Below are 16,098 nucleotides of genomic sequence, written 5' to 3' on the forward strand. Positions count from 1 at the left end.
TCATCTGTAAAACTGCTGTGTGAGTCATTAATGCACAGGGATTACCTGAGCTAAAAGAGCTGTCAATTCCATTGCTAGTTCTTTGTTTACAGGGAAAAGTCCATTGACTATTTGATCATTTGTCTGATATACTAGCAGCAGCTTCTCTCTGTCTGTCTCCCCATGGACTTGAACTGAAAAATAAAGCCTACAGAAAAGACAGAAAGTTATTAAATAAAGAAGATAGGGAAATGCATTAGCCCTGAGGATTAGCAGTATCGGCTCTGAATGTGACATGTTTTCGTCAGCATCAAAACACATTAGCAGAGCAACACTTGTACTTGAACCAGTGGACAAATATTTAATTTCAGTCTTGCCTTTTTTTTTTGTTTGTTTTGGCAGCCCTGCTCACCTCTTAAGAACTAGAAAAAATTAACTGTATTTTTTTAAAAAAGTTCCCCAGTTACACCCATTTACTATTTTTGTTGCAAGCTTTGAGTCAGCCAATATATTTCAGATGAAGAAACTCTGCAGAAATTAAAAACAGATCTTGGACAAGGCAGAGATGTTATACTTGCTAAACAAACCTATTTTTGTAAGTAAGGCGGACAGTCCTTGTGCCTTCGCATTTCCCAGGGTGCTGTTCTTTGGAGGCTTGCTCCCATTTTGAAATAATGTCACAGATCTAGAAGGAAAGCAATACAAAACTGACTTTGCCATGTATTCCTCTTTGAAAACACCTTTGAATAGAAATTGTCAAATTATTTTAATATCTTGTACCTATTACATATCAGAAACATACATAGCTCAAATTATTAACTTAGTGAAAAATAACTTTACTTGCATTTCTTATTTGGAGCATTTAATAATTAAAGTTTTTGTTGTTTGTTTATCCTGCAACACACACACACACTACCTTTGGAAATGAGCCATAACATGCTTATATGGAAAGGCAAGGTACTTGATTTAGCAGCAGCCAATGAATGTGTAATTATACAGAGTGAGTTATTACATAATTAATCAAATGCCTTTCATACAATCATTTAGGTTGGAAAGGACCTTTAAGACCATTGAGTCCAACCATCAACCACGCCCACTAAACCATGTCCTGAAGTCCCTTGTCTATGCACTTTTTGAATACCTCCAGGGATGGTGACTCAACCACTTCCCTGGACAGCCTATTCCAATGTTTGACAACCCTCTCAGTAAAGAAATCTTTCCTAATATCCAACCTAAATCTCCTTTGCCTCAACTTGAGGCCATTTCCTCTTGTCCTATCTCCACCCACCTGACAGAAGAGGCCAGCACCCACCTCACTAAAACCCCCTTCAGGTAGTTGTAGAAGTGATAAGGTCTCCCTTCAGCCTCCTTTTCTCCAGACTAAACAACCCCAGTTCCCTCAGCCGCTCCTCATATGACTTGTGCTCCAGGCCCGTCACCAACTCGGTTGCCCTTCTCTGAACACGCTCCAGCACATGAATGTCTTTCCTGTAGTGAGGGGCCCAAAACTGAACACAGTCCTCAAGGTGCGGCCTCACCAGTGCTGAGTACAGGGGGATGATCACTTCCCTGCTCCTGTTGGCCATGATATTTCTGATGCCACCTGGCCACACTGCTGGCTGTCGACCAGCACCCCCAGGTCTTTTTCTGCCGGGCAGCTTTCCAGCCCCGCTTCCCCATGCTTGTAGCACTGCATGGGGTTGTTCTGACCCAAGTGCAGGACCCTTGTTGAACCTTGTACAATTGGCCTCTGCTCATCGATCCAGCCTGTCCAGATCCCTCTGGAGAGCCTTCCTACCCTCTAGCAGATCAACCCTGCCTCCCAACTTGGTGTCATCTGCAAACTTGCTGAGGGTGCACTTGATCCCCTCTTCCAGATCATTGATAAAGATAATAAACAGAACTGGCCCCAATGCTGAGCCCTGAGGAACACCACTCGTGACCTGCCGCCAACTGGATTTCACCCCATTCACCACAACCCTCTGGGCTTGTCCATCCAGCCAGTTTTTTACCCATCAAAAAGTACACTTGTCTAAGCCACGAGCTGCCAGCTTCTCAAGGAGTATGCCATGAGAGACAGAGTCAAAGGCCTTACTGAAGTCCAGGTAGACAACATCCACAGCCTTTCCCTCATCCACTAGGTGGGTCACCTGGTCATAGAAGGAGATCAGGTTGGTCAAGTGGGACCTGCCTTTCATGAACCCATGCTGGCTGGGCCTGATCCCCTGGCTGTCCTGCACATGCCACGTGAGCGCACTCAAGATGAGCCGCTCCATAATCTTCCCTGGTACCAAGGTCAGACTGACAGGCCCGCAGTTCCCCAGATCCTGCCTCCGACCCTTCTTGTAAATGGGTGTCACATTGTCAAGCCTCCAGTTGTCTGGGACCTCACCCATTGACCAAGGATTGCTGATAAATGATGAAGAGTGGCTTAGTAAGCTTCTCCGCCAGCTCCCTCAGTACTCTTGGATGGATCCCATCTGGTCCCATAGACTTGTGAGTGTCCAGATGGTGTAGTAGGTCACTATTTCCTCCAGGATTAAGGGGGGTATATTCTGCTCTCCATCCTTGCCTTCCAGCTCAGGGGGAGAGTACTCTGAGGATAACTGGTCTCCCTATTAAAGACTGAAGCAAAGAAGGCACTAAGTACCTCAGCCTTTTCCTCATCTCTGGTGGCAATGTTCCCCTCTGTATCCAATAAAGGATAGATATTCTCCTTTGCTCTCTTTTTATTATTAACATATTTATAAAAACATTTTTTGTTGTCTCTTGCAATAGTGGCCAGATTGAGTTCTAGCTGAGCTTTTGCCTTTCTAATTTCCTCTCTGCATGACCTAACAAGATCCCTGTACTCTTCCTGAGTTGCCTGCCCTTTCTTCCAAAGATGGTAAATACTCCTTTTTTTTCCTGACTCCTAACAAAAGCTCCCAGTTCAGCCAGGCTGGTCGTCTTTTGTGGCAGTTTGTCTTGCAGCGCATGGGAATATCCTAGTCCTGAGCCATTAAGATTTTCTTCTTCAAGAATGTCCATCCCTCCTGGACCCCTTTGCCCTTCAGGACTGTCTCCCAAGGGACTCTCTCAACCAGTGTCCTGAAAAGACCAAAGGCTGCCCTCCAGAAGTCCATAGTGGTGGTTTTGCTGACCACCTTCCTTGCCTCACCAAAAATTGAGAATTCGATCATTCCATGGTCGCTAAGCCCGAGACAGCCCCCAACCATCACACCTCCCACCAGTCCTTCCCTGTTTGTAAACAGTAGGTCTTGCAAGGCTCCTCCCCTGGTAGGCTCACCTACCAGCTGTGTCAGGAAGTTATCCTCCACACACTCCACGAACCTCCTAGACTGCTTGCTCTCTGCCATGTTGTATTTCCAGCAGACGTCTGGAAAGTTGAAGTCCCCCATGAGAACAAGGGCACATGATTGTGAGACTACTACCAGCCGCTTGTAGAATGATTCATCCGTCTCTTCATCCTGGTTGGGTCATCTATAACAGACTCCCAGCATGATATCTGCCTTGTTGGCCTTCCCTCTCATCCTTACCCATAAGCATTCATTCCTGTCATCACAATCGTGTAGCTCTGTACAATCAAAACACTCCCTAACATAAGCGAGCCACCCACCACCTCTCCTTCCTTGCCTATCCCTTCTGAAGAGCTTGTAGCCATCCATTGCAGCACTGCAGTCATGGGAGTCGTCCCACCATGTTTCCGTGATGGCGACTAAGTCATATCTATCCTGCTGCACAATGGCTTCCAGCTCCCCCTGTTTATTGCCCATGCTGCGTGCATTGGCACAGATGCACTTGAGCTGGGCTATCAGTTCCACCCCCAGCATTGGCATGCTGCCCCCAGGCTCATCTCTGTTGGGCCGAGTTTTATCTCCTTCCCCCTTCAAACCTAGTTTAAAGCCCTCTCTATGAGCCCCGCCATCTCATGAGCAAGAATCCTTTTCCCCCTTTGAGACAGCTAGACTCCATCTGTTGAAAGCAAGCCTGGTGCCGGGTAAACCTCCCCATGATCAAAAAACCCCAAATGCCACCGATGGCACCAGCCTCTGAGCCACGTATTAACCAGCTGTGTTTTACTGTTCCTTTCAGTATATTTCCCTGCCACTGAAAGGATTGAGGAAAACACTACCTGTGTTCCCAATCCTTCCATGAATCGCCCCAGTACCCTGAAGTCCCTTTTGATTGCCTTTGGATTTCTCTCTGCAATCTCATCACTGCCAATCTGCACAACCAGCAATGGGTAATAATCAGAGTTCCGAACCAGACCAGGGAGTTCCCTGGTAATGTCTTTTACCCGGGCCCCAGGGAGGCAGCTGTAGGGTTCAGTTATATGGAAGTTAGTTATTGGGCCTGAAAATAGCTCATGGTCACAAGATTGTTCCAGGCGCCTTTAGAAGGCCTTGAACAGAATAAATAAGAAGATAGAAGAAGAAAGATCCCAATTAGGAAAACACAGGTGCACATTCCACGATAAAGGGAACTTGGCACAAACAACCTCAATTCAGGGGCTTATCTTGACCAATTGGACTAAGACAAGTCTTGTATGCTCTGATTAACACAACCAATTATGTCTTATGTTTGTGCGCGTGGACAGTACCGATGTAACCAATCACCGCTTATGCTTGTGCGTGTGGACACCAAGTGCTTGCATGTAGTAGCCAAAGTCTCTCAACAACTTAGAGAATTGTATAAAAATGATTAGCTAAGCTCAATAAACTGGCGACTTTAATCATCACATTGGTGTTCCGTTGTCCGGGCCCCGCACGGATTAATCCCTAAACCCTACAGGCAGCAGACTTCCCTGTGGGATGGGTCAGGTCTGCATATTGGGCCCTCTGTCCCCCTCAAAAGGGAGTCTCCTATGACAATTACCCTCCTTTTTCTTTTTTCAGAGGATGTGAGAATGAGTGGGGCTGCCTGACTGAGCCTAGGCACCTCCCTAGATAGGACTTCATCTACACCCTGATCTTCACTGGCCTGGTCCTCAAGTTCCAGAGCCCCATACCTGTTGTGCAGGGGCAACTGGGAAGGTGAGGGAGACCGGGAGGGTCTCGCCTGCCTCCCCAAGCGGGAACCTGTATCAATTCCCCTCGATCTCGTAGGTCCCCTCCTGCCTGGTGGCAAGAGAGTAGGGGATCCTCCGCTTCTTGTGGAGCCTCCATCTGCTGCCTCTGCCTCAGGGATGGTAGTGTGCGGGTCCACCGATCTTATCTCCCTCCCTCTCAGACTCCCTGGTACTCCTCCACCTTTCCACCTCCTCATTCAGCTCTGCCACCAGGCTGAGCAGATCACCCACCTGGTCACACCTCACACAAGAGGTGTCCCCGCTGCCCTCCCGCACCAGTGACAGACTCAGGCACTCCCTGCAGCCAGAGACCTGGACAGCTTTGACCTCTGCCTTCTCTTTCCGCTGCATGCTGTAGTTTTTCAGGTCCTTTCTAGTAACTGCCATAAAGTTTGTATGACGTTTGCTATAAAGTGCATCAAGAGTTGTTCGCAACCAGCGGTATAGGTGGGTAGGTAGGCAGATGGGGAGGAGGTGGAACAGAGGTCCTAGGAGCTCTGCTGGGCTTCATGTCACTGTTCCTTCATAAAAGAGCCTTCCTGGAAGCGGCAATGTGAACAGCTTCTAAAGTTACATTTAATAAGAAAATAAGTACATTTTTTACACATTTTGCTTTCCATATGGTAATTATTCTGGTAGAGGGGGACAGCTGATTGTGGTGACCTTGCTTGTTTGTTACTCAAGCCTGGCTGTACTGCACCTCGTAACTCAAAAGTGCAGCTGTGAATATTGGCCAAAGGGTGCAAAAGACTATTTCGTAGAAGCACAAAAAATTCAGTATTCATTAGTTGCTAAAAGGCTTGAAAAATATCCAATATTTTACTAAAGCATAGATTATATCGCATTTTGCCACTCTACTGCAAAGAATTTAATTCTAGAAGTAGAGGGAACTATAATTCAGAATTCAGAACAATGATAAGCCAAACATTGGAAACTTCCTGAATTGAACCCTAATTATTCTGTATTTAGATAAGGAGCCCTTTCTTTTTTTAGTTCCCCAGGATCTCCACTCCAATGACTTTTTGGACCTCAAATGGTCATCTTTTGGAGCTATACCAGAAATGTTAACTGAATTCTCTCTAAATGCATGTTGGACTCCCAATTGCTTTTTAAAGAACTGTGATTAGTAGCAGCTTACTTTTTCTTTTTTAACCCAGCTGTTACTTCTCTGAATAATATCAGTCTCCTAGACAAAGGTTTTAAATATAGTTCACTGAATGAATTTCAGCAATTGAAAAAGTGGTATTTTTAAAAATATCTTTCCTTTTATGTTATGAAGAAAAAAAACCTAGACAGTTTTCAGCCTGAAAAATGTTTTCCTTTCTATTGTCTGAAGAGAGCTCTGTAAAATGATGATATTTTATTGTTTTATATGCAGAACTTGTTAAAGGTTTTTGTTTACCTTGATGTTTCCTTGAAGACAGTGCTCTATATCCTTGCCAGAGGGATCATCAGAAAACAGTGCAAATCCTGACTGAGCTGGTTTCCTCATCCCTGTATCCTGGTTCAGGGTGTTCAGAAATTCCTCCACTGTGGTAGAGGCATCAAACCCAACAACCTAAAAAGCAGCCAAAATGTATTTTGCTATCAAACTTATAACATCCCCCTGCCTTAAATCTAAGATTTTGAAAGATAGTACCTCTAGAATAACAGTGGGAATATAAGACCCATTCCATCCTCTGTGAATAACTTATTGTCATTGGAAATTAAAAATTTCCATAAAGGGTCTGGAAAAGATTTAAGATTTTCACATGGGAAGTCAATTTAGTGGAGTTTTTCTCCATCCAAAAAATGATTACCTTCCCAGCAGATTGATTTCATAAACAAAATGCAGTAAGGTACAAAGTACCAAATGCTTCCAAATGTAGTATTTTTATTTTCTTTGTTTATACTGGTTTCTTCATACTTGCTACACTTGAATTTCTGCTACAGAATTTATATAACAGAAAGCAGTCTAATACCTGAGCTTTTTATGACAAATACCACTTGAAAAATGAAAAAAACTGTAATTCCCCACACTTTTCAATATTGTGGTGAAACAAATGAGATCAATTAGTATTTTTTCATCATGTGCAACATCAGAGGGGTATTCAATGGCAGATCTACATTGGAAGATTTGAAATATTTTACAAATGTTGCTCTGTCAGTACTACTTATGTCGGTAATATATAGAGCTTTCTACGGTTTATTTTCCCAAATCTTAATTTTTGTCTGTTATTACTAATATTAAAGTGTTTTAGCAAGAAATGGCAAAGGGCTTTTATACAGATACTAATTGCTGATCTTCACTTAAATCTGTTTTGAGGGTGTTTTCCTGTATTAGACATCTTGAAGGTGTTTTACTCTTTCGGTAAAAAAAAGTCTTGAAAATGGATCTTGGACTTCTGTTTTGGGCTTCCCAGTAGTTGAAATTAAAAAAAATAAAAATCTGCTCAATCTAGCTTCAGAGATGAATACAAGAATTTTCAATACCTCTATAATTGCTTATTTGGTGATCCCACTGAAGTAATTTATGTATTTAATTACAATTTTCATAGCCCTTGGAAGTATACATTTTTGAGCAATAAATAACTAATGAGCAATTATTCCTTTCCTTCTTCGAAATTCAATTTTGAAACCTTTTAGGATGATAAAAATACACGTTGTTTTTTCTGTTTTACTGGGCAAGCAGTAAGAAATTAAGAAACTTAGAGGGGAAAAAAAGCAGAGTTCTTCTGTGACCTGACATGAAAAATTTATTCGATATAGCTTTGATTTCATATAAAAACTTGCTTTCTGTCTAGGAATACTGTGAACTGTTAAAAAACTCTTTTCAGGCAGCTCTCCCAGAAACACAAACCAGGATGTGAAGCAGTATGCATGGAAGCCCATGGAAAGCCTCCTGCAGGCTTTGACTGATGAAGTCCTAAAAGAGTTAAGAATGAAGCTGTGTTCTGTAACAAATACAGTTATCCTTCATGACTAATAATGGAAGTTACAGCTGTGCTTCCAGGCCTTCACTGAGATATTTAACTTTCAAGATATCTGATGAAAGGAAGTGGAATTTAATACCTTTCCCTTTTCTTCAGTCCAATTCATTCATCTGGTGGTCAGGTTACATCAGAAACAGAACTTCTGTATTTCTCACTCTAAGAGGTTTTAATTTTTTTCTCTTTTAAAGATTTTTCCCCAAACTCTTTGTTGATCAAGTCAGATTACAAGTACCTTGTGCTTTTCATTGCTAGCACTGGCACAGGATGAAACTTGAACCATGTTTACCTTAACATTTACAATTCTGTTTTTGATAGACTACTTCATGTATATGCTAACAGCAAGGGGTTGGGAGAGCTCAGATTTTGTAGTCTACCTGACATTACCTGATATATGCCATTCATGAAATGAACTGGAATACTAAAGGGGAGTGAATGGTGGTAGGGGTTCCTTAGAAGTGTGGAAAGGATTTCCATTCTGGAAGGTCTGGCTTCTCGGTCTCCATTCTGCTGGGTACGCTCTACACATCGTTGACAATATATTGCGTATTTCCCAAATTCAGTCCTGTGACAAAAAGAGAAATAAGGCAATTCTTGGGGACTGACTGAAAGGATAGTAAACTGTGAGTAAATCTCTCTGGGGGTGCTGGATGGGAGGAGCAGTCAGATTTCACTCTGTGAGATTTCCAACAAAATTTTCCATGTGGAATTATAATTACTCTATTGAGACTAACAGAATTGTACCAAAGATGAACATGGCTCAGAGTGTTTTGTGTAACTACCATATTTTTGTTTTCATGGTTTTGCAACATACAGAGTTCCACTGCAGAGAATTTTCAAAACAAAGGATAATTTTCCCAAGTGATGCACAGAAGTTACATGTACTACATTTTAGTAGCACTGGAGCACAATTCTACTCAAATTTATTTTGAAAGATATGTCAAAAGATCTGAAATATTAAATGAAAGATTGAAAATAAGGTACTTTGGAAAGACTAGTTGACTAGCTGGGTAGTAATATTCAGGCATACCTGGAATCTGCATTCTTCTTTAAATGAAGTTTAAGAAGCCAAAGGAATGGGTGCTGGGGCAGAAAGAGTCCAACGCAGAGAGCCAAGAGCTGCAAGCCCTGGACAAAAGGAAGACATTCACTGTCTTAAACATTTTACAGTGTAAAAAGTAAAACTTCCTGCCGTGGCTGCTGGCCAGCAGTGCAGCTTACTGTGCCAAGTTGAGTAACAGACAGCTGTAAATAGGAATAAAAAAAACAAAACACAGAGAAAAAGCTGAGTAAATAAGCATCACCTCATTGGAAGGCCAGAATGCTCTCTTTCTATTTACTTGTGTACAGCAAGTTTCTTTTGGGGCTGGAAATGGGAAAGCTGATCAGTTTGTATAAAAAGCAGTTAATACACAGGAAAAAAATAATAAGGCTGCAAGGGCAAGCACTAAGAAATGAGGAAAAGCCTGTGCAATTTTAATTCAGGTCTCCTGTTACATATATTATGAAGCAACCCATAAGACATTTTCCTCCTACCAAGTAGATGGTAACTATTGAAAAAACAATTATTCAATATTTTGGTATATTTTCATTGCTCAATATGTATCCATAGGCTTCACTTAATACAGACTGCTCTCATGTACTCTGGATATACATCTACTAACATTGCAACTAATTTTCTCACAATTGTATTAATGCATCATAGGAATGCAGGAAGACACTGCAATAGAAGCAAGTGTGGGAGACTACAGCATGAATTTAGGACTTAAAAAAATTAGTGTGAGGCTGCAAACGTTTTAATGAATGTGTTAACTCTTAAAAATCATGCCAGTGAATTATGTTAGCAACAATTTATTTATCTGTATCAGAGGGAAGGCCTTCCCAGTAGTGCAAAAAGTACCAAAGAAGGAATATGGTTAGTTTAAATTCCATTAGCCATATGTAACTTCAGTGTGTGCTAATTGACATGAACGTGCTATGTCTGTCATAAAAGCTTTGTGGATGTTTTAGTGATGCACATATACTGGCCACATCCCAGATACAGGCTGTTTCTAGATAATAGGTATGTCTGCTCGTCATGTTCTACTTTCTGTGGCAAGAGAAAAAATGTGTCTTATTACAAAAGCCTTAATATGGTAATTTCCTTTCTCATTTTCTGATCCATCTCCTAGTTCTGTAGGTATTGCTCCATCATAAGCACTATTGTTCCGGTTCTGTTAATTCTATGCAAACTGTAAGTACTGGCTTTCCTTTCAATTTCAGTTCATTTGTTACATATTTGGATACCAGTGAATAGCTGGCAGTGGATAAAGTAAAGAATTTTAAGTATGTATTTATAATCTAGCATGCAGGGTGCATGCAGAACAGTGTGACATACAAGAAGTGACATCTATCAGAAACCCTGAGTGTATCTGAGATTCCACAACATGGCACTACAACTTTTTCTTCACGCTCATGCTGTGCAGACATCTGCCATGTGGTTTAGCCCACCAAGCTTCCTGATGCAGCACCTCTCTTAGGAAAGATGCAGTAAGAGAGAATTAGGTTCCATACATGATGTCTTACTCAACACTTAACTTGAACATAGCCCATTGTATGTCCAGCTTTTAAAAACAGCACAGGCACAGATACATTCTGTCACCAGACACATGTACTTTGATGGAGGATAGCATCAGCTTCATTTCAGGAAGACACAGCAGTAGTAAGATGTTAGTTCAGGTTTTTATCTGATTTTAAGTAAGCAGATGCTACAGAAGAGCAAAGCCTCTTTACATTCTAAACAGTCTGTGTAGTTCCTTCACTGCTCTTGAAAAAGATACTATTAAAACAAATACTGGGTTACCTGTATTGGTCCTGCCTGGTTTTGTGGATGTCGACGTCTTGTCTGTTTAATAAGCTGACAACAGATCTCATTTTGAAGTTCAGGATGTGTGAGGCAGATCTGCAAAGCACTTTGGGCCAAAGATACATGGTAATCAATGGCAGGAGAGTCAACTGCAGCATTTATAAACAACTGGCAGGTCTAGATATAAAATAATAAGCAAGTGAGTTTACATACAAAAAGCTCCAACAAATCATTGAGACGTTCTGTATAAGAAAAGTATGCTATAATTGAAGTCACAATTAGTCAGTTTACCAGTAGACTAAGGAAACCCTGCTGACTCTGCAAAAAGGGGTGAAAAGGGGCCAGAATGGATGAAAAACTATACAGGCAGACTTAAGATAAAAACACCTCTTAAAAAACAAGCTTTTCACTCTGTATATAATGGAGTGAGCTCTAGCAGGAGTTGCAACAGTTGTGGTGGTAGGGAAGTTTAATGACATGCTGAACATAGCTTACCCCTCTACAGGACTTTAAAATGCTAAGTGTACAGCTGTCAAAGGCAGTCAGTGTAAAATGCTCGTGCAAGTACTGAGCACAACATGGCAGAATACACAGAGATAAGAAAACCGTAACTCAGAGCCATTTGTTTTACATCTTGGCTTTCACTGGTATTTTTACTGTGCGTTAAGTATAACCTTTCCTATCCCCAGTACTGTCTTAGGGTAGCCAGGTGTTAAGCATTTGTTGTGCTGTATTAGAAGAGAGCTTATGTATCACTCATTGCATTTACTCTATATAATAGCTGATGAATTTTCAAGGTATATAAACAAAAAGCAAGAAATGGATGGAAGCCCATCTATTTCTAGTCTATCTGAAAATATGTGGATGCACAGGACTAATTTTTGTCAGCAGTGGAATAACTGAAACATGACTTGATCTGTTTCTAAATCAATTCCCTACCTGACTTTTAAACTTATTTATAAAAAGTTTCAATGAAGGTCATACAAGTTATCTCTTTCTCATTTATTTATTTTAGGCAAGTGTCTGTGATTTGAATTAGGTCTGAAATTACTTCAGAAAGTGATTTCCAAATAGGTATAAATTTATTTTTATCAGAGGAGTACATTGCCTTTTAAATTTTTACGCTGCAGGACTGCAGAAAATAAGATGGATGTACTTCTTATCTGAGAGTTCAAGTATCTCAGAGAAACAAGCTGGGAAGTTTGCCTACAATTGTCTGTCACTGAACATATGGTGCTTTTCTTTAATTCCTTTCTAGATCTGAACCATTACATCAAAATTCTCCAGATAGTTGATACTTCAGGGAATTTGGTCTTTAGACTCGTATAAGTTCTGTGAAGAAAGTTCATTTATCCAAGCTCCATGCCTCCCAACTTGCACTTTATTTCACAACATACAGAAAAAGGAAAAGCAAGATTTTATTTTATCTCTAAAATAGACTTTATAGCCTGGCTATTAATTAATGTTCAGGAGTAGTTTTACCTGGGTGAGGGCAGGAGAGAGGAGAAAGAAGGTTAGTGGCATTGCAGCATACCCCCTCTCATAGATATCAACCACGTATCTAGCCTTTAACTGGGAAGGATAGAAGGTCTTACTGGCACACAAAAATCCTCAAGAAACTAGCTGCAGCACAGCAGTTATGAACCGTTATATGTCTTTTAATCATAAAGCCTTCAATACTACTGGGAGATATACATATGTGTATTTTTAAAGGTGTATGAAAATCTTTTAAACTGAATTAAAAAAACCTGTTGTGAAATACTTTCAGTAATTTTACTCTGTAATATTCTCTCTACTTATATTACTAGAATACCTAATCAGTCTTAAGGATAGCTACTTCATATGAAGAAAAGATTTTCTTTTTGTTAAAAAGAGCAATGGAACCTTTGCCTTCTATCTCAATTTGAAATAATCCATGACTTGCTTAAACTTAAACTTTGCTTTGTTTTTCTTCCGTTTTTTAAAATGTCTTCTAGCTGATTTATCTACAACAAAACTTTTGCCTACCATTTATTCTTCCTGAAATCTAATTGAAAAAATAGCATTTCAGATACAGTTCTCTGAATAGAGATCCATCCATGCTGTTAGGTTCTCTGGGGCTTATGAACTTCATGACAAAATTATTATCATCCATGATGGCCATAGATTTTTCTAGTAAATTGCCCTTTATCAATTACCTCAGTAGAAAGGTCAAAAGTGGAAGCCTAAACAGTTCCCTCACAACTAAAAGTGATCTTTTTACATTGGAAGTGATAGTCTTTGGTGAGATAATACAGGGGCATTCTGCTACCGTCATTAGTCACCTCCACTAAAGATAAGAGTAAACTTTTTTTTTTTTTATCTGTTGAACATCTCTAGTAAGCCAACTAGTAGCCATTCTTCAGCTAAGAGTTAAAATAGTAAGTCATTTAATAAAAAAGGCATCTGCTATGGTTTTACCTTAAATAATTTAATTGCTTCAGTTTGCAAAGCTTCTGATGGTAATGTTGTAAGAGGGGAAGTAATTCCTTCTTTGCTGTGGCAAAGGGTAGGATGTCTCCAAATCTGAGAATCTAAATAGATGAAATATATAGGTTTTGCAATTAATTCAGTTCGTAAGTACATTCAGTAAAGAAGTATTAGTAGATTAGTATGTTGAAACAAACCCAAACTTACTGGTATCGCCTTCCATATTTAATAATTTGCAAATAAGTTGTTCAAACTCAGATCCAACATTTACACTGGTACTTCCAGCAGCAATTGTCAGATGATAAAGCCACATGTCCTAAAGTAGAAAAACATAGCAGCTCACTGATTCCGTGTTGGAAGAAGCTGCTTCATCAGAATTTTGCTCTCAACCTGAAACACTACCATGCACTCTCGTTGAAGCCCAAAGGAGTTTGCCTTTGAATACACCTGTATTCATGGTCTCTCTGTTACAGATATTAAGCAAGGAACATTGGACAAGGCTCTCTTCAGAAGTCTTTTACCCTCAGAAATCATGGCTAATTATCAGGGCATTCTTGCTTTCCTCTTCAGAAAGATTAAGTGCCTTTTTATCACTGTCCAGTCCTGCTAACCTGGGGATAAGGCCAGAAAGCAAAATGAGGTCTACAAGATTACTTGAGGACAATGAAGCAATAATAATAAAAATGGTTTTAACCATACCTCTTATTTCTCCTTCACTTCAGTAGGGCAGTCTTCCCTACTGTTAGTCTTATCAGTGAAAATGGGTAACAGTATCCCAAAACCTCTCAGGAAGGTCTGCTACAGGTCTGTCTACAAGTTAGTGTAATGTGAGCAAAATTCTCCAATTACAGCGTATTTGATATTATGCACCATCTCCTGCTTATTTTCATAAGCAGCCTGCTTATTTTCATTTGTTTTAAAAAGGATTACCCATGATAGCATTAGTTTGCAGACAAACTCTGATCTATGTTAATGAAGCACGACCTTCTTGCTTATTATATCAAACAACAAGCCAGATGACTTGCAGGTCCCCCTCCTCCTCCTCTTTAAGAAATATTCACATCACAGCACCATTGTCACAGACGTGTTACTGAAACTCAATAAAAAAGACCTTTTATTACCTTCTCGTGTTTGGATCCTATAAGAAGATAAGTGGGTCCTTGATCTTTGGGGTGGATAACAACAGTGTAATGTGTTGATAATAAACTGCGACCACTAGCCTCATAATCTTCATCAGAATCACATGATCTATCAACTTCTTCAACCTTTGCCTCAAAAAGCTTGATTTGACCAAGAGGAAACTAAAAGTAAATATCAGAAATGGTGAGAACCTAGCCTAGAAACTTTGATTATAATCTTGTTATTTTAGAGGACAGCAGTGTATTTCAGAGGACAGACGTTCAAACATCAGGATGTTCAAAAGAGTGTTATTTAACGGTGTAGCGAAGAAGCCTTGGCTACTGTTTCTGTGTTGTTTGTGATGTCTAGCAATGCTTAGTGATTCAGCAGAAAAAGCGGGGTGTTTGTTTCCCTTCAGTAAAAGGATAATTGGGCACTACAGTAACTAGCATCTTATTTGTGCCACATTCAAGTGGAAGCCTGAAGTAAGTTTTCTTGAAATATCACCACCAATGAAAAGCAGATGAGGCTTCTCAATAATACTGTTTAAAAATTGAAAATACCATACTGGAGAGTAGCTGGCAAGTTTGATTCAATCTGGGGTGGGCTTCTTAAATAGTGATTTGATAAAGTGAGCTGTTAATAATATGATCATTTTGAAGAAAACATCACAGTGGTGGCTCTTTATTCCAGTGCTCTCACTAGTAAGGATTAAAGATGTATGTGGTGATTTGTATTTTCTGTGGTGCTTCTGAACCATCCGACTTTTTGAACCAGGTAAGATTCTGAGAATCAATAGATGCTATTTCACATACAAATAGTCAAGACTGATTTATTCATGAAGTTTAACTAAAACACAGTTGGCTGATTTTTTTAATTGGATTCCATTTTGAAAGGAGGCCACTTAAGTGGACTCCATTACTGTATTAATCACTGCAGATTGTGTAATTTGTTTCTGCACTGACACATTCAGCTACAGCAAAGATGTTTTTAATTAGCGAATTGTTGAACATTAGAAATAAACTAGCTTTGGAAAACTTTTCATACATATTCTGCTTACAAAAGCTAAATTCTTATTCTATTACAAGCTAGCAAATTAGTTTCAATTTTGCTTTAAAAGGGCAGCAAAACTTGTTCCAAATGTGAGGGAAATACAAGAATCCAGCAAAATTCTTAGATGCTTCTAAAGGGCATGCTAAGCTCCCAAAATCTTCAATGGTAAAAATGTGTAAATTCAGACACTTTAGATATTTCTTCGTAGGAGAAAATGCAAGTTAATTTTAATATCTCTGTAAGATGAGCTAGAAGTTAATAGTCCAGTCATTTGATTCCCCAGCCCTATATTACACTTTTTAAAAAGTTAAAATAAAATGTTTTGATAGATGGTTACTGTTACTCATATAGTTCTAGAAATAAGATTTAGTTGAATGTTTAAAAATGGCTAAAAGCGGAAAGGATAACAAAGGGAATAATTAGCTTTATACAAAGACTATGAATTACTGGGTCCAGTGTGATTATTTGGTTAGATTAGAAGTAACAAACAGATTTTCTGTATTTATTTGAACTGTTGTTTATAATGGCTCAGTGGACTTTTACCATTTTTTCAAGTGTCAGCAGTCTTTTTGGTAGAGCTAGGTAAAACGGGTATGAATCAAATACTCATAACC

General features: G+C 39.8%; 1 protein-coding gene across 1 annotated transcript in view; it reads right to left on the reverse strand.

The window, feature by feature from the left end:
* PLEKHH2 (pleckstrin homology, MyTH4 and FERM domain containing H2) overlaps window positions 1–16,098 on the reverse strand; it is a 61,617-nt gene that overhangs the window by 7,588 nt on the left and 37,931 nt on the right. Inside the window, exons 17-25 of the mRNA XM_049833850.1 lie at window positions 14,434–14,613; window positions 13,520–13,628; window positions 13,304–13,416; window positions 10,862–11,041; window positions 9,050–9,147; window positions 8,407–8,584; window positions 6,453–6,608; window positions 567–664; window positions 46–187 (exon numbers count right to left, since the gene is read on the reverse strand). Coding sequence (XP_049689807.1) covers window positions 46–187; window positions 567–664; window positions 6,453–6,608; window positions 8,407–8,584; window positions 9,050–9,147; window positions 10,862–11,041; window positions 13,304–13,416; window positions 13,520–13,628; window positions 14,434–14,613 — 1,254 coding nt within the window. The remainder of the gene's footprint in view (window positions 1–45; window positions 188–566; window positions 665–6,452; window positions 6,609–8,406; window positions 8,585–9,049; window positions 9,148–10,861; window positions 11,042–13,303; window positions 13,417–13,519; window positions 13,629–14,433; window positions 14,614–16,098) is intronic.

Source organism: Accipiter gentilis, chromosome 30, assembly GCF_929443795.1.
Source record: "Accipiter gentilis chromosome 30, bAccGen1.1, whole genome shotgun sequence".
NCBI lineage: Eukaryota > Metazoa > Chordata > Aves > Accipitriformes > Accipitridae > Astur > Astur gentilis.